At 40.2% G+C, this 18,940-nt stretch overlaps 1 protein-coding gene across 1 annotated transcript in view; it reads right to left on the bottom strand.

Annotated features, from left to right (window-relative positions):
- Positions 1–700: 700 nt before the first annotated feature.
- Positions 701–18,940, bottom strand: part of LOC307034866 (uncharacterized protein) — a gene marked incomplete at its 3' end in the record, with an annotated part of 38,392 nt that continues 20,152 nt past the window's right edge. Inside the window, exons 2-3 of the mRNA XM_079673792.1 lie at positions 3,812–3,916; positions 701–1,403 (exon numbers count right to left, since the gene is read on the bottom strand). Coding sequence (XP_079529918.1) covers positions 701–1,403; positions 3,812–3,916 — 808 coding nt within the window. The remainder of the gene's footprint in view (positions 1,404–3,811; positions 3,917–18,940) is intronic.

Raw genomic sequence — 18,940 nt, 5'->3', positions numbered from 1 at the left:
ACTGTCTTTGCATGGGCTGATTCTGTGAGAACAGCACCATCTACAGGCCTGACATATGTACTACAGCGTCTCCAGCGCTTTGGAACGGCAATGTCCGTGGCTGTCTCCTCCTGATTGGTGGAGTTGGCCTAATAGCCGTAGCGCCACTTCTGTGACGTCACAGAAGTGTTCAAATCTGAATCAGTCTGTATCAGATCCGTTGCAGCCCCTTTTTAAGAGATTTGAGCATGGAGGAAAATAGAGAGGGTTGTGTTTTCTGACACTTGGTGAGTTCCCTGGAAGACCGGGGACACATATTCATGTATAAAAGACATACAAAAGTGCATTTTGCATGATAGGTCGCCTTTAAGCTTATTACCAACCATAGCTTTTTTTTTTATATAGTTAAGAGAAATGATATCTCAAGAAACTGGTAAATATTATTTTGCCAAACTCTAAACCCACCATAGCTACTGAGGCCAAAGTGGGTAAGATTGACCGGGCTTGCCTAAATAACATCCATTCAGCAATTGTGGCTCTCAAAGTGAAAGATTACTTCTGGGTTTTTCCTTTGTCATTATTTACCATCCATTATATAAATGGTATATACATTTAAAATTATTCTAGACCCACGCAAAATATCCATCACCACAGTACCCACATTTACCCCTAAGGCAGTTTTTTCCACATACAGCCCACAGGAGTCCATTTAGACATATATCTACAGCTCAGGCATGAAAACAGTTCCACAACTTGAACTTGGTTTTCTGATGACACTCACCTCATATTTTCTGAACCTCATGTGGTTGCACATAATGTGAAACTCCCTCAAACTTCGGCTGCTGACACCTTCCACAAAATGTGAAGCAAAGGAGAACGGGTAAAACAGCTGGCTGTGTTTGTTCAGAGGGAGAGCAAAAGTCAAGTTCCTGCTTTCTCCATAGCGATACAGTATGTTTAAGATGGTGCTGCTTGCTGTTTTGTGTGTCTTCAGGAAAACAATGTGAGACTTTGGGTGGCAGGTTTCTTTAGTAGGGACACTGTTGATGTGAGCCTTTAAAAGAATAGGCGGATTGGGAGTGTCTGAAATAAAACTTTTCCTAGTGCTGTTGAGGGCCAGAGGAACCTGAAGTCCAAGGCTTACTCCGTGTTTTGGTACAAGAGGCTTCCCAGCAGAGACTTTCCTTGCCTCCGTCTGAGAGTCTATAGCAAGGTTGTTCACATGTTTTGACAGAATATAATCCAGTTGTTTTCGGTATCCCTCATTCTGTTGATGAACATCTGCAGTTCTGTCTTTCTGAGGTGACTTCACGTCCGTCTTTGCAGTAAGTGATTGGATGCTTTCCCAGACATTTAGCACTGTAGGAAACAGGTGCTGTTTGTTGACATATCTCAGATGTGGGAGTCCTGTCAGCTTGTCATTCCTGTGAGAAGTCATTAAAATATTTTACAACATTTATCAGGTTCACAAATACTCATGACACTGTCAAATTAAAATTGTATATTGCTAGGTTGCTATGTAAATTGTAAAAATGTTGGCAAACAAGGTGATACATCATAAACCCAGTATCCTGGCTTGCCCTTCATTTATCCCCCATAAGATTCCTGGGATTTCTTGGCGTAAAGAAATTAGCTTTTAAACGGTAAAATTAGGATAATTAGTCATAGAAGGATTTTTTCCCACCAACATGTTCTGATGTTATATGTTACACCATTACATAATATGGTAGTAACACATTTGTCTTATATATAGATTTATAAAAGTATACTTTCCTGGAAATGAAAACATATTTTTGCAAGAATGTATTGGCCTGAAAATATTGAGATCACATTTCCAAGCTTTAGCCATATTCATGACCCATAGGTTTAAACCTCCAGTGGCGGCCGGCCCATAGGGGCGCTAGGGGCGCCGCCCCACCTCTTCCCACATACAAAAATATATATAAAAAAATATATAAAAAAATATATATATTTAAAATCTTTAAAAAAAAAATATATATATATTTTATATTTTTAATGAACAAGGTAAATATCATACAATTGGTATCAGTAAATTGTATAATCTACAATAAAATCTTGATGTCTAAAGTTACTGATAAGTCACATGTTTCCTGCCAGGCCTTGCCCTTGGCATTAGTTTATCATTACGGGGCGCTGCCCCCGAGCCAAACAGCAGCAACCAGCACGCTGCAAAAGTCTCAATAGTAAACAGTGCCACGAAACATAATTTCAGCCAATCAGCGCAGTCAAATATTTTGGTCACGAGAGCACTCACGTTGGCGCCCAAGTTGCTTACGTGCGTTGACGTGAGTTGTTTTTTAGACTCGTGAGGAACTAGGGTAGTATCTATAGTAACGCAGTGTAGGCGGAGCCGTGACGTCATCTTCAATGAGCTCCCCAGAAAAACAACACAGCCGTTAGCTCTTAGCACTCAGAGCTCACAGCTCTTCATATCTGTTCAGAAACTAGACAAAAGTTAAACAAGTACAAACCACATACTTTCTGTGTCATGGCGAATACAGTCGCTGGTTTATTTATGTCTGTATAGGCCGTTGTTGTGAGTGTGGACGTTCGGAGCATTTACAACGTTAGCTTAGCCAAATCTCCATTAGAAAACACACCTTTTTAAAGGTTTTTCGCCTGCCGTCTGTCTGCAGACTTGTCAAAGCCTTAATTCATGGTTTTTACTATCCGGTATCAGTATGTTGTTACTTCGGCATCATTTTGAAACGTGTATTACAATTAAATCACGGTCAAATATGTTCATCTTGTTGTAGTTGTAGCCCCCTTGACAGCGATTCTCTCTCTAGTTTTAGACTGCGGTCAAGCCAGCCTCCACTCGGAAAAACCTAGTCAAGCCAGCCCTCACGTGATATTGCGGTGCGCGAATATCCTATGCATTACGGTAGAGTCAAAAAAAATCCTCCCTCTATGTTTAGATGAGAATAAAACAAAAACTGTCGAGTATCAAAGAATCATTTCACTTCAGGGTGATAGCAGGACATCCCATCTAGTCACTCAGAAAAAATCAGGACATTCTGATGTAGAGTTTCAAAATAAAAGACCTTTGAAATCTCTATTGTATGAGTTATCATCCATGTTTTTGGATGAGAATAAAACAAAAACTGTCCAGTATCATAGATCCATCTCACTCCAGGTTGATAGCAGGACACCCCATCTAGTCGGCTGGCGGAAAATATTTTTGGTGGGGCTGTTGATATAGTGAGTAAAACATTTTTTTTTCTAAAAACATGGATGATAACTCATACAATAGAGATTTCAAAGGTCTTTTATTTTTAAACTTTACATCAGAATATGTTGATTTTTTTCTGAGTGACTAGATGGGATGTCCTGCTATCACCCTGAAGTGAAATGAGTCTTTGATACTGGACAGTTTTTGTTTTATTCTCATCTAAACACAGAGGGAGGATTTTTTTTGACTCTACCGTAATGCATAGGATATTCGCGCACCGCAATATCACGTGAGGGCTGGCTTGATTAGGTTTTCCCGAGTGGAGGCTGGCTTGACCGCAGTTAGTTTAGCATACTCAGCCCGACTCAGCTTGGTTGTTCCTGGCCCTAGAACCACGATTTTATGGGGCCATTACATCACCAGAAGTCCCAATTTAAGGGGTCATTTCTCCCAAAAAAAAATGTTTTACTCACTATATCAACAGCCCCACCAAAGATATTTTCCACCAGCCGCCACTGTAAACCTCCATTGGTATGATACAGAGGACATGATATTTGAGATGTATTATTATTTCAGTCAGCCATGTGAATATATAATGTGCACAGCAGTAATGGTGGGGGGGTTGGCTACATACTTTACCTGGCCTGGCGGGCAACAAAGGTCTGAATGGCGATGCAGACCACGAGCAGAATGAGTAGAATCCAGAGAGAGTGCCGCCTGCTGCACAGCCCCCTCCTCACACACCTGCAGGAAGCACACACACACACAATAGACATTTATATCATAACATTTCTCTTTCATGATTTTCTACAATACTTATTATCGTTTTTTTTGGATCACTACTATGAAGGTGGATATGGTGCAAAATGCGAGAGCGTGTAAAACCTGATGTGAGCACTTGCAGAAAAAAAACCTGAGCTTGTGTGCATACATTTACACTTGTATAACATATCCACGTAACTGTGAACCAAATTTACACTTGTATAAAATATCCACGTAACTGTGAACCAAATGTACACTTGTATAACATATCCACGTAACTGTGAACCAAATTGAACCAAGAAAAAAAAAAGTTTAGTAGCTTGTAGAAAAAAATGAACTTAGTGATGAAATGTTCACTTGCAGAAAAATACATATTTTTTAAATATATTTTCCATTACAACTGCAACTTGGTTATTACAACCTCTCAAATCAGTCATAACAACTTGACGAATCTGCTCTGTGGCAGTATAAATCGATGAATCTGCGGTCTTGACTTTTGCTACACTTCTTGCGATAAATGTGTCGCAAAAGTAATTTTCACCTGTAGATGTGGGGGAGAGAGGGGGGTTGGAGCGAAGGGCCGGAGCTAACAGAACGACGAGGCTCGGGTGACTGGAGACTGTGGGGCTAACGCTACCAGTCTGCTGACATGGGGCGTCAATCAACGGTACATTTTGCCCATTACTTGCCCAGTATTACTTTGAATATTATTATTGTGATTGAGGATTAAATCCACTTTGAAGACCACCATCTTATATTGTGCAGTTTAGCGGCAAAATAACGTCAGTTAGCCAGCTAACGCTAGCTTTGTTGAGTTTATGCTAGCTAAACAAGTAGTGGTTGTAGTTTACAGCAGTAATTAATATATTATAGCCTACTGCTTTGGCACTAACGGTTGATGAAAATAAAACCAATTGAACTGTACTGAAATAATGACAAGTTTTGTAATTGTCTTGGGCTCCTGCTGTTTTTCAAGCCTTTGTAAATTATCACGCTCTCGCATTTTGCACCATATCTACCTTCATAACTACACTTAGAAGCACTTTGCCTCAAATAAACAAAGAGCTGTTCCTTAAATGTGTTTTCTTTTTCTTTTGTTTCATTTAACCTTTAGTGAATACAGTTCCTGAAAGATTGTAACCTGAACAATTGAAGTATCTTTTTTTAATGATAATACTAACATTATTCATTACAAGCTACAATGTTGTTCTTTAGGGCTATTTACTGGTCAGAAGTTATAATAAATGTGTTAAGCATCTGCACGTAAATGGAACTACTTATGTACAGATCCACAATTTAGGAGATACACATTATAGCTCTTGTTGAGCGCCTACATCAGGCACTCTTGAATGCTCTGTGGAAAATGCTAACTCCCCATGAGCATTCAAGTTACATTTTTTTACATTTACTTATTTATTTTCATTGACAAAGCTTTTGAAATGTTAATGCCAATTAAATTAAAGTTTTGGAATCAGCTATATCCACAATAACCACCATCTATTGCAACTGTGTTGAGCAGGAGTTGTTTGTTCTTATTCTCAAATACGAAAAATAAAAAGATGTATAGCTTCTTAGTCCTTCCTCACCTGGCTCCTACCTTGTTTGGTTTGGTAACATTTAGTTTTATAATTACACAAACTTCACTAGTTCAGTCAGACAACTCACGTGTTTCTTAATATGTTTATTAGAAGCAGTATAGTTTGAGTTTGGCGTCTAGGCTCGGGCCTCATCAATCCACAGATTTACAAAGAACATTGAGTGATGATTAGATAACTTTCCCTGAGCCTACAGGTGGAAGCTGGGGTGGAAGCTGGGGTGGTGGTGGGGCAGGCAAGCAGCAGCAACATGAAACACAGCAGCAGGAACATGAACGCAGCAATAGCAAGTGAACACAGCAGTGGCAGCAGCAGCATGAGTGAGGCAGAGGCAGGAAGACCTGGCAGCTTAAATAGAGCGGCATGTTTAGGAGAATGTGTTTGGTTGGTTGCAAGAGGGACGAGGTGCGTCACGTGTTAATGTATCATTGGTGCTTGAGTACCTGAACTAGCTCGCAGGCTTTGCCCCATTTATGTAAAATAAAGAATCTGTTAAATTGCTTCAAGCTTACTGAGGATAATTCAGAATGGACTTTCTGGACATTAGGTATAGCCCATCAGTAACTCGAGGACTAAGGTTGGGATGGTGGAGTTTGCTGTAAAATGCCTTGGATGAGGGAAGCTCCAGTTTGTTGTGTGGGCTACCTTTGTACATTGGGATTGGTTTTATAGACAGAAAATAGTGTAGAAATGTGGCTTGAGAGAGGGTAATGAAATGTAACAAAGGTCCCAAAGCCGTAATTGAACCCAGTAGGCACTCCTGAGGTTTATTTCATGGTTAGGGTTATTTTCCTCCCTGTTTTAGTGCCAGGGATTGGACCCTGACACTCACTGTGGTCTTGTACATTGCATTTCATGTCTGTTTTCGGCCTCCCTGTACTTTTGTCCCTCAGTCATATATTGGGGCACAGCAAAGTAGTATGATGAGCTTGCAGGAATTTGAGTCCAATTTGCTAATCTTCCTGATGAGTCGGTCACTGATGGGTTCCCATTACAGAAGGGAACTTCATCTTCCTTAACTAAAGAACGTTTTAAATGCTGGAGATGCTTTGTAACCGGAGCCAATCCCTCAACTTCTGGTTGACACAAAGGATGTCCAGGTTATAACTTTACGTCTCTGTAATGACATGAGCTTCTCTTGTGGTTTCAAACATCGTGTTCCAGCCTCAAAGACTGACTTCCAGAGATGACACTTATTTGAGCTTCTGATTTCCCGTGGTGGGCTTTTATCAGCCGCTGTCACTATGGCCAGTTAAGTTTTAGTTTGCCATTGGGGCAGATGAGTTTGCTAGTTTGAACCCAAACATATAACATTTCTGCCTTCAGGAGACTTTTTGACTCATTTCCCCTGTCCTATTAACCCCTAGTTCAAAGGTTACGGACTCACATTGAACAGGTTTTGTAGAAACAGCCTCATCATGTGCAGCCCAACCAACTCCAGCTGTTGTGAAAATGACAAAAACCCCACCTCAGCACAATGGAAGTTGCATTTTAGCATATGAGACCAGCAGACTATATATCAGCCTTCAATAGCAAAGAAAATCCTAAAAATGAAGAGCTGGGACCTAGTTCATGTTTCCACACAGCAGAGAAGTGGCAATTGGCCTCGTCATGTTCTATTGGTTGGATGTTTTAGCGCAGCCAGAGCTTTCTATAAACAGAGTTCAGCAGCCAACCACATCTCCAACCACAGCTCCAGATGGAAAAGAAACACTGTCTGTGGCTCTGAGGCACAATGTCTGTGGCATGAGTCTTTATAGACTGCTCTGATATATAGAGTTTCACTAGTGTGATATAACATTTTAATGAGGCTTAGTTAGTCCAAATCTGGTACTCTATTACACTTTTGCAGGAGCAGGAGAGGGTATGCAAGTAAAACATAAGCAATTGATGTGTGTGCATGTGTCTGATGTCAGAGTTTACCCAGACAACGACACACTCACACAATACAATTTCCTCTCTCTGCCTTATGTATCTGTTGGTTCTTGGTTGGTCTGAAAGAAAGTTATGCTGCTAGAACTTTATCATTATCAAGAAAAACTGTTTACACTGTAATATAATTTAACACCAATCTGCATGTTTAACCCTGTCCTCCAGAAAGTATGTTGCTTGCATACTAATTTACTTTTTGTATTTATTTTTAAGGGAACATAGTGTCTACACCACAGAAGTCAAAGGGTGGAGATTGATGTGGAGTGGAGGACTTTGACGTATCACATCATGATTTGAGCTTCATCATGAGAGGAGGGAGCTATGGCTGTGCGAAGTTGCTGGATATTGGCAGGAACTGGAACACGCTGTCGTCAGTGGGTGACATGTCACCCATTGAGCATGTTTGGGATGCTCTGGATCGGCGTATACGACAGTATGGTCCAGTTCCTGCCAATATCCAGCAACTTCGCACAGCCATTGAAGATGAGTGGACCAACATTCCACAGGCCACAATCAACAACCTGATCAACTCTATGCGAAGGAGATGTGTTGCACTGCGTGAGGCAAATGGTGGTCACACCAGATACTGACTGGTTTTTGGACCCCCCCAGATCCCCCCAATAAAGCAAAACTGCACGTTTCAGAGTGGCCTTTTATTGTGGCCAGCCTAAGGCACACCTGTGCAATAATCATGCTGTCTAATCAGCATCTGTGCTCACGATCACAGATTTCTTCAGATTTGTGAACAATATTTGAGAGAAATGGTTATTTTGTGTATACAGAAAATGTTTTAGATCTTTGAGTTCATCTCATGAAAAATGGGAGCAAAAACAAAAGTGTTGCATTTATATTTTTGTTCAGTGTACATACACAAATACACAACATTATAAAAATAATAACACATTTGTTTTTGCTGTTAAAGTGTCCTGTCACTGTCATTTTATATTTGTGTTGACACTCCAAAGCATTATCGAATGATTTTTCTTTGATAATAAACACATTTCACTGAAGACAAAAGAGCAGTGTGGAATGGAAACCAAAACTGTTTCTGCAAAGTTAAATCAGAGAATAAGTAAATCCAATCTTTTACATTTTAATTATATTTTATTGCTATTAATCCGGTTTTTATTGCATGTTGTTTTATCGTGTTATTAAGGTGTTCAATTCTAGTTTTTTTTATTGAATACGTCTTCAATTGTGACGTTTTTTATACTGTTTTGATCTGAAGCCTGGATTGAAATTGCCAGGTGATTTTCATATTGGATGGAAATTAAGTGAACCACAGGCACATTAATGAAACCCTATGTTTAAAGTATCCAGAAGTGGGGTAAAGTGAGACTCTATTGTGACAGAGCCTGTTGTAAAAGTATGGGAGCAAAGAGTTTGCAGACATAAGGTCTTAATAAGAGGGGAGAAAAAAGCCACAGGTTTCCCCGGGCTACAGGAACATCTGAAGCCAGGCATACATCTGCTCCAGGCCTCCCTTTGCAGCCCTCACAAACACTGATGAACTTTTAACCTCTGTGTGTAAATCAAAATGTAGCTTCAGGTAGGCAATTCTTGTCTTTTCTAAGAATTCCAGGCATCTCTCTGCCAGCGTGGGCTGGAGCTCAGGCAGACGCAGAGCCAGCCAGAGAGCAGATCAATCAGTCCTCCTAACTCACTGGGGAGGTTTTCTCCCAGCTAGGTCACCATGAGAAAAGCATCAGAATGTGATAGCAGCACAGTCAATTGACTTTGGAGCAGATAGAGGAACAGAAGAGGATTAATAGCACAGGCAACAGCTGAGGAGACTTTCCCATTTTCAATCGCTAATTATTTCCAATGACTCAACTTAGATCAATGCTGCAGATATTTCACATTAAACTACCGGGAAAGAGAGGACCTATGTGTTTTGAGCTCCTTTGAGACTTTGAATACATCTGTTGACGATAACTAACCAACAATCCAAGAAAAAACATGTAGAAGTGATCCGGAAAACAAAGTAAAAGACATTATTTGTGATTTAATGGTTATTATTATAGGGCAACTTGTTGAGAAAGATTGTGGGATCAAACCAAACAGCTAAAAAATGTGTTTATTTTCCAACTGCTGTTTATAATGTCAAGAAAAAAACTTGCAATCTACACTTTTAAGTTAATATAGGCTATGGGTCCTTGAATTGGTCAGTGATCTTGACATCTAAACACATACTACTGCACGAAAACAGGTCAAAATCCATACTGAAGATCATGTGACACAATTAAAGGCTCCGAAACAGGAGTCTTTAAGACTGTAATCTGATGCTGATAAGCTTACATTTCGCGCTGGCAGGAACCTGATGCCGATAGGATATCAGCATCTCGCTGAGTTAGCCAGGAGATGCCAATTGGGACTTTTGATTTGTTTTCCTTTCACCTGATAGTTTGTTGTTCCTTAAATAATGGTTTTCATAACCAAGAACGCTGAGAATATTTCAACAGAGTATATGCACACAAAAACAGGTAGCATATATTTAACTCTGAAACACTTCCTGACCCTTCCTGTCATTTAGATTCACAGGAAATTACACTCATTATTCTAATTGAGTTGGAATTTATTGTCAGGGGAATAAAGGACTTAAAAAACCAAGGCCGAGTCACTGTGGCTAAGTGGAGGTTGGGATATTTGTTACAGGTCCACAGTTTTGGATAGATACAGTATATCATGTTCAGACTAACAAGATCAGTATAACATGTCATTTATTTCTGCACTTTTTGCTAAATACTCTACATCTGTCTTAAAAAACACATACTTTTTCCGTGATTATAATGACATATCACAAAATCTGAGAAGGGGCTTTAGTGAAGAGACCTCTCTATGAGTCACAACAGAGTCAAATAAACAATACACTCAATGCAGAATATAAAAGATTGAATCATCCAAGATAATTGTTAATTATCACCAGTCTTTAATACATTTTGAATTGTGATAGAATCTGGAAACAACATAACTTTGTCCAAGAAAATGTAACAATGCACTGAACTGCAGCAGTAACAAAATCACTCATTTTAAATTAGAATGAATGAGGCCGTATTTGTGAAGAATCTACACTCGGTACACTTCGATCACTGTGGTATGGTTATGACGACCATCCACAAAAGTGAAGCTGGTTTAGTCTAACCTTGTGTGTAAGCAGGGCAAAATGAGCTCCGGGGTGCACCGACTGTAGTGGAATCCGTAAACTGCCAGGTGTCTATATTTCTTCCTGTCTATCTAAGGTCTGATTTTTCTTTCACAACCTTGCAAGATCTGGTCATAAAACTTAACAGGTGTGTAGTGGAGATCACAATAGAGAGGCGAAGTCCCGCCCATCTACTCCATGGGACCTCATTTCGGAAAAATTATGTATTGAAGTCAATGGGGAGAGAAAGATTATATTTCGATCCCGTTTGAATTGTGCCATGAATTACAAATATGATGTTTGTATATCTTAAAAAATTATTTCCATGTCAAAAAAGTCACAGTTTGTCGTAAAACTGTTGAAATATAAGACTATGAAAAACACGCAACTAGAAAGACTACAAATCCCAGAATCCCGGTCCCGCATGCTGGCTCTGACGGAACCGACTAACTCCCCTTTTGTGTATGTACAGCTCTCAACAAGCCCAGAGTAGTGATTTTCACCTCTTTTAATACTTTTCGCCTCATTCTGAAAGAAAGAAGTGAAATGTGCCAATGTGACGGCCGTCTTGGTGTGTGGTATGAGACGGGAGATGTAGTTCATTGAGCGGTTTCACACAAGAAAACTGTTACTTCACAGTTTTACGAAACATTTAAAAAATGTTGACTTGCAAAATTATCTTCTAAATTGACAAGCATCATATGTGTAATTCGTGGCTCAATTCAAACGGGATCGAAAGATAATCTTTCTCTTCCCATTGACTTCAATACATACTTTTTCCGAAATAAAGTCCCACGGAGGTCTCCCGGAAAGGGAGGGACTTCTGCTCTCTATGAAGTATATGTGTCACGGTCTGTCTGTGTTGTGTTTTGTCTTTCTCTGGTTTCCTGTTTTATTTTGAAAAGTGTTCACCCCCTGTCTTGTTTGTCTTTCCTGTCTCCCTCCATGTGGATCACGGTTAGTTCTTGTGTTGTTGTTTCCTTGTGCTACATTTCGATTAATGCCATGTTTTGTTCATCAGCTTTTAAATAAAGCTCGCTTTTGTTTCTAGACCTTTTTACTAGGGGTGCACCGAATGGGAAATTCTTGGCCGAAACCGATACCGAAAATAGGAAACAGTTGGCCGAAAACCGAATGCCGAAAGGCCGAAAATGATTAATAGAAATATATATATATATAATGTATACATTTTTTACCAATGTTGTTCAGCTACCTGATTATGGAAAAAGACATGATTATGGCAAAACTTAACTTAAATAATAATCACTATTATGGGTCCATAAAACATTTATTCAGCACTTTTGAATGCATACTAGGGGTGCACCGAATGAGAAATTCTTGGCCGAAACCGATACCGAAAATAGGAAACAGTTGGCCGAAAACCGAATGCCGAAAGGCCGAAAATGATTAATAAAAATATATATATATATAATGTATACATTTTTTATCAATGTTGTTCAGCTACCTGATTATGGAAAAAGACATGATTATGGCAAAACTTAACTTAAATAATAATCACTATTATGGGTCCATAAAACATTTATTCAGCACTTTTGAATGCATACTAGGGGTGCACCGAATGAGAAATTCTTGGCCGAAACCGATACCGAAAATAGGAAACAGTTGGCCGAAAACCGAATGCCGAAAGGCCGAAAATGATTAATAGAAATATATATATATATATATATATATATATATATATATATATATATATATATATATATATATATAATGTATACATTTTTTACCAATGTTGTTCAGTTACCTGATTATGGAAAATAAATGATTATGGCAAAACTTAACTTAAATAATAATCACTATTATGGGTCCATAAAACATTTATTCAGCACTTTTGAATGCATACAGTACATTAATTCCAAGTCAAGGCCGAAAGCCAAAAGGGCCTTTTTAACCATTTTCGGCCGATAATTTTCGGCGGCCTAATATTCGGTGCATCCCTAATGCATACAGTACATTAATTCCAAGTCAAGTGCATTTTCTTTTCTCTGTAGGATAACTACAACAAAGTGCATTCAGAACAAAGCCAAGGTGCTTTAAAACTGCATAAACATCTAGGCCAGTAGGCCTACAACAAAATAGTGTAAATAAAGACTGTAACAGCCAGGCCTTCAACAACAACAAATGCACCTATAAGTGCATGCATACAAATGTGCAAACTGGATAAATCCACATGAATGTAACTATTTACAAATGAAATTACAATTCAATTTCAAGAATCTGTAAATAAGGCTGTCTGTCCTCATAAGCAAAGTAGTAAACATTGTATAAAGATACATAAAGTGAAAACTGGATACAAAATCCACAATCAATTACAAATTAAATTACAATTTCAAGAATTTGAGGTGGTCTGTCCTCATGAGCAATGTAAACAACATTGTATCATTTAGATACCGAAAGTACAATATATTGAACACTGTGCTGCTGTCATTTCCCCCGAATGATAACCTGAGATGGTGAATTATTACTCACAATGAAAATTGTTCAGGAAAGTGGGTATAGAGTAGACATGTAGAAATAGATAAGCTTATCATAAGCCAGCCTTGTCTACTTATTAAGGAAAAGTGGGAGGTTCTTTTTAATGAACAGTATTTTATCAGCCATAAGTCTGTTCCTCTTCTCATCAAGCACATGAGAGGCAGCGCTGAACAGTCTCTCGCTGTCAGTGCTTGTGATTTGATCTTACTCCGCATATTTGTCCGGGTGTTTTGATTTCAAGTGGTGGAGTAATCCCGAAGTGGTGAAAGTCTTTGCAGTTACACCCCCTCGAGAAATGTCAGCTGAACACGTTTTACAAATCGTAATCCGCGCCTCTTTCTCTGATATTTTTAAATATCTCCAAGTGCCATACATGTTGGCTGTGAGCCAGCCGCGAGCATGGTCGCGCGCCGTGCTTGTCGCTGCGTTTTGATTACGTCATCACAACAACACGTTAGCTTACCAACGTAACCCTGTTCCCTGACATTCGGTGATATTTTTTCAGTGCTAAAACCCATAATCTCCGGCGGCCGAATATTCGGTGCATCCCTACTTTTTACCTTTTTTTGTAGTCTGCTTTTGGGTCCTACCTTTCCCGAATCGTGACAATATGAACAACAACTTCCTTCCCGCTTCTTATTCAACTATGGCAATACTTTATAAGACACTTCAAGTGTTTTAATGTTCACCTATCTGCTGTTAAAAACTCTATCTTTAATAATGGGTTACATCAGTAATATTTTCATGTTTCAATGTTTTGAATATATCACTCTTATATACTAAATGAAGCTTTGGTCATTATTTTGTGGGTTGGAAACGGTAAGTAATTCAGATAAAATGGTGGTTTTAATTGAGATGGTCCATTTGTTTCACTTTACTCTCAGGAATGAAATGCTTATTTGTTAATAATATCCACTAGAGATGTTAAGATTCACCGATACGCATTGGTGCACCGGCATAAACGTTCAAGATGCGAGTGCACCGGTTGAAAGAGTGGACACCGGCTACAGTCTGGGTTGAACTCGCGATGGATCGATTGTGTAGCATCTTTGCATCGGTAAAAAAACGATTCATTCATATAAAATCCCCTCATCTTGTCAATGCTCAGCAGAGACGATCTTTGATATTTGCTTCGCCACTACGGAGGCCGAGAGTCTCGGTTATCAACACACATGGAAGTCGAGGAGAAAGAGAAACACAGCGCACCGAAAAATACCTACAAATCAAACGTTTGGCAACACTTCAGATTTTTCAAGAAAGACGGTCAACTTCAAAAATCGCTCGCAAATTGTTAACGATGCCGTGCCGCTTTAAAGTACACAAGTAGTACGAGGAACTTAGCGACGCACATAAAGAGGCGACATGGGGTCTGCGGCTGAAAACAAAAACCGAAAGTTAGACATATGAGTTAAATCACTCAGTGAGGTGTTATGTCAGAGAGAGTGGTGTTTAGTTTACAGCAGATTGTGACTTCCAATAATAGTTTAAATGTCTTCCTTACTGTAAGCAGTTATGATAGAGCTGTTTGTGAAAGGTTATTTGTATTTTTTATTGTTTATTGTTGAAACCACTGCTTTCTGCTCACTGGTGAGTTAGTCTATGGATGAGTGTTAAGCACATCAGGCTGGCAGCTGTATAGGCATTGCACTGTGGTAGTTGTTATTTGGACATTGTTAATCCTGGGCAATGCATCCTTAAATTGTTTAACTGTGAGGTGTTATTCAATTGTACTGTACTCGGGAGAGTTTTTTTAACGTAAAAAAGGTAAAAAAGAAACAGCATGATGGGATGTGCAGTATCAAATATGTAAAGCACTTTTTTGTTAATTTATGATTAGCTACATAATAAGGAATAAAACAAAAATCCTCTGTCGTACCATATTGAAGTATCATTATTTGCATCGTGTTGAATCGTATCGTATCGCCCAGAATCGCATAATGTTGAATCGAATCGTATCGAACTGTATTGCAACAGGGGTAAATCGCATCGCCTGGTGTTTCAAATGTATCGTTAATGTATCGTATCGTGGCAACGTATCGAGAAGCGCATGGCATCGGCCTCAGTGATGGAGATGCACATCCCTACTATCCACTAGTATTTAGGGCTGTGAAAGAAGTTTCATTGTTAAAACTTTGCTCATTATTTTGTATGATTTAATGATGTATCATACATTCTAGTCAATGTAAGGAAATAGGGAAGAATCACAATTTCCAAGGTAATACCAGAGGTTGGAACTAACTCAGTAGATTTACTCAACTACTGTACTTAAGTTACATGTTGAGGTACTTGTACTTTACTTGAGTATTTCCATGTTTGGCTACTAATACAACATGAATGCCATGTAGCCATGTAGACAAAATCTTTCAAAATGAGTGAGTCATTAGGCCCCATTTACACGGAGACGGAAACGAAAATGAACCGAATTCGATATCAAAAAAGTATTCCGTTCACACTAGAGATGTTAAGATTCACCGATTCGCATCGGTGCACCGGCATAAACGTTCAAGATGCGAGTGCACCGGTTGAAAGAGTGCACATCGGCTACAGTTTGGGTTGAACCGGGTTGAACTTGCGATGCATCGATTGCGTAGCGTCTTTGCATCGGTAAAAAAATGATTCATTCATATAAAATCCCCTCATCTTGTCAACGCTCAGCAGAGACGATCTTTGATATTTGCTTCGCCACTACGGAGAACGAGAGTCTCAGTTATCAACACACACGGAAGTTGAGGAGAAAGAGAAACACAGCGCACCGAAAAATACCTACAAATCAAACGTTTGGCAACCCTTCGGATTGTTCAAGAAAGACGGTGTAATAGTCATTTATGCTATATAGTTGACCGCAGGTCATGGAGAGTAATAAGGTATCCGTAGACCTTTGTATGAGGTATCTTTATTACTTAACAGGTCTACAGCCATGATACATAGATCCGTCCTAGATGCGGACTTGCATACACACAGTATCACTCCGCAGCCGCACCCCATCAGTAACGTCCTGATGGTATATGTGCGCGGCACTATTACTACAGACGGTCAACTTGAAAAATCACTCGCAAATTGTTAACGATGCCGAGCCGCTTTAAAATACACAAGTAGTACGAGGAACTTAGCGACGCACATAAAGAGGCGACGTGGGGTCTGCGGCTGAAAAGAGAAACCTGAAAGTGAGACATATGAGTTAAATCACTCAGTGAGGTGTTCTGTCAGAGAGAGGTGTTTAGCTTACAGCAGCCTGTGACGGCCAATAATAATTTAAATGTCTTCCTTACTGTAAGCAGTTATGAAATACCTGTTTGTGAAAGGTTATTTGTTTTCTTTATTGTTCAGATAGAAACCACTGCTTTCTGCTCACTGGTGAGTTAGCCTCTGAGTGTTAAGCACATCAGGCTGGCAGCTGTATGGGCATTGCTCTATGGTAGCTGTTATTTGCACATTGTTAATCATGAGCAATGCATCCTTACATTGTTTAACTGTGAGGTGTTATACAATTGTACTCTGGAGAGCTTCTAAAGGTAAAAAAATAAACGGCATGATGGGATGTGCAGTACCAAATATGTAAAGAACTTTTTTGTTAATGTATGATTTGCTGCATATAAGGAATAAAACAAAAATCCTCTGTCGTACCATATTGAAGTATCATTATTTTTTTCATCGTGTTGAATCGCATCGTATCGCCCCGAATCGCAGAATGTTGAATCAAATCGTATCGAACTGTATCGCAACAGGGGTGAATCGTATCGTATCGCATCGCCTGGTGTTTCAAAGGTATCGTTAATGTATCGTATCGTGACAACGTATCGAGATGCGCATCGCATCGGCCTCAGTGATGGAGATGCACATCCCTAGTTCACACGCAATCGGCTCAATAAACGTGTCTGTCCACACGAGACCGCTCCACCCGCTGGAGACGCTGTAGTACATATGCCAGGCCTGTAAGTGGCGCTGTACTTCCGCCACAAAATACACCAAAAGCCCTCCCAAGCATGGCCATAGTTGCCTGGTTGCCCTTCTGTTTTTTTCGCCGGTCAACATGTCCGTTAAAGTTTAAATCTTCCGGACAAAATTCGAAAAGTGCCGGTCAATGGTCTTCTTTGTTATTTATTGAGCTTTAAAACAAATTAATAACGAGTCTATATAAGAATATAAGAATAATAAACGGGGTCTCTCTTTTCCTCCCGCTCTCCTGACAGCCCGTCAGTATCCATCTCATGCAGCTGGCTGATCCAGTAATGAGTGACCCGACAGTAAAAATAAACATATTTATAACTAGCTTAGGTAGTTTGAGAGGTAATTAAAATACCTAAGGGTGATGATCTAACTTGAAGTGTGTGTTTTGCTACGCTCACCGCTCCATCACAGCGGGCGGAGCTGCAGGTGATCATGCAGAGCTGCGTGTCTCTGTCAGCAGCAGCTGATCTCTAATCTCTCTCTCCTGTCCGATTAGACTTCACTCGCGTTTATGTCCATATCGATCAAATCTAGCTGGAGGCTCCTGCTGGGTGCACTGTCCTGCGAGGTACAGGGACCTGACTCGAAACACTCGGTTGTTGTTGTTGTTGTTGGCGAATCACATCAACAATGACGCGGGTGACACGGGGGTGAGCAGGAGAGGCGGGGCCAGACCCGGCGCCAGAACAAATCTACAGAGATGGCATATGATTTTCATGGGAGGGCACACAAAACCGTCATTTGCTGCGGCCAGTGGCGGCGCCAGAGATTTTATTTTGGGGAGAATGAAAAAACATGGATACAAATCAAAGAAAACGAAAAGAAAAAGGTGGGGCCGAGAAAGCAAGAGGAAAAAAAGGTGAAGTCACTTGCAGGTGAAGCAAATGTCGCAAATTGACAAACCTTTTTGACAGCAGCGCTACTACAAGTACTATCGTTAGCAGCTTAGAACAAGTGCAAGATGATGAAGACAATGATGAGGGCGCGAGTTCAGATATACAGCCAGCCTCCTGAGTTCATGATGAGGGACAGAGAGTTCAGCTGGTGGAACAACCATCTCAACTGGCACATACAAGTGCAGGGCAAGAGCAAGAGGTGGGTGAGAATTATCCCTTGAACTGCATAAATAGCAGCCTAATAAACAGCTGATTTCTAATAACTAATAACAAATAGTAGTGTATGTTTGTGTGTTTACTGTTTTACGCTGTCCCATGTGTTCAAGACATCTGAGGAGTGTCCTCCGTCTGTAGGTGAGAATGATCCCTTTGCAGCCTAATAAACAGCTGTTTTCTAATAACTAATAGTACTCTATTTTTTTCCGATGACACACCCCCCCCACCCCCGTTGACATTTCATGTGGTCGGACTGGGTCAGATTCCAGGGCTGAATTTTAGTCCCAGTCCGCCCCTGGCTTGACGTTTCATAGAGGGTGCTCAAACTTGTAGGGTTTCCCATTAATGTACCGGGCGCTACAGTGCGACTGCAACACTCCCGACACACACACACAGTGCACCCACGACTGTTACGCAGCGTCCACACGGCGGCGTGCGTTGAAGCTTGCCGGTGGGCGTGTCCGAAACCCGACCAACAACCAATCACATGAATCTCCCGCACCGGACACAGAAGCACATGGTTTGATTGGCTAGAGCTTATACTGGCATATGATTTGATTGGCTGACGCTTCCGTCGAAGATTCAAAAGTTGAACTTTTCTAAACTTTTGAAGCGAGCAACGCGATCAACGCGAGCAAAGCGATGCGACGGAACCACAATGCAGTTTGGCAAAGCGTGAGGTCACCCCATTCAAAGTGAATGGGAAGAAGCGTTGACAATGAAGGCTCTACAATCAGCTCACGGCATATGGGTGTAAGCAGGGGTAAAATGCAATTTTTTT

Source organism: Notothenia rossii, assembly GCF_949606895.1.
Source record: "Notothenia rossii genome assembly, chromosome: 4".
NCBI classification, from domain to species: Eukaryota; Metazoa; Chordata; class Actinopteri; order Perciformes; family Nototheniidae; genus Notothenia; species Notothenia rossii.
This window is presented reverse-complemented; position numbering and strand designations above follow the sequence as displayed.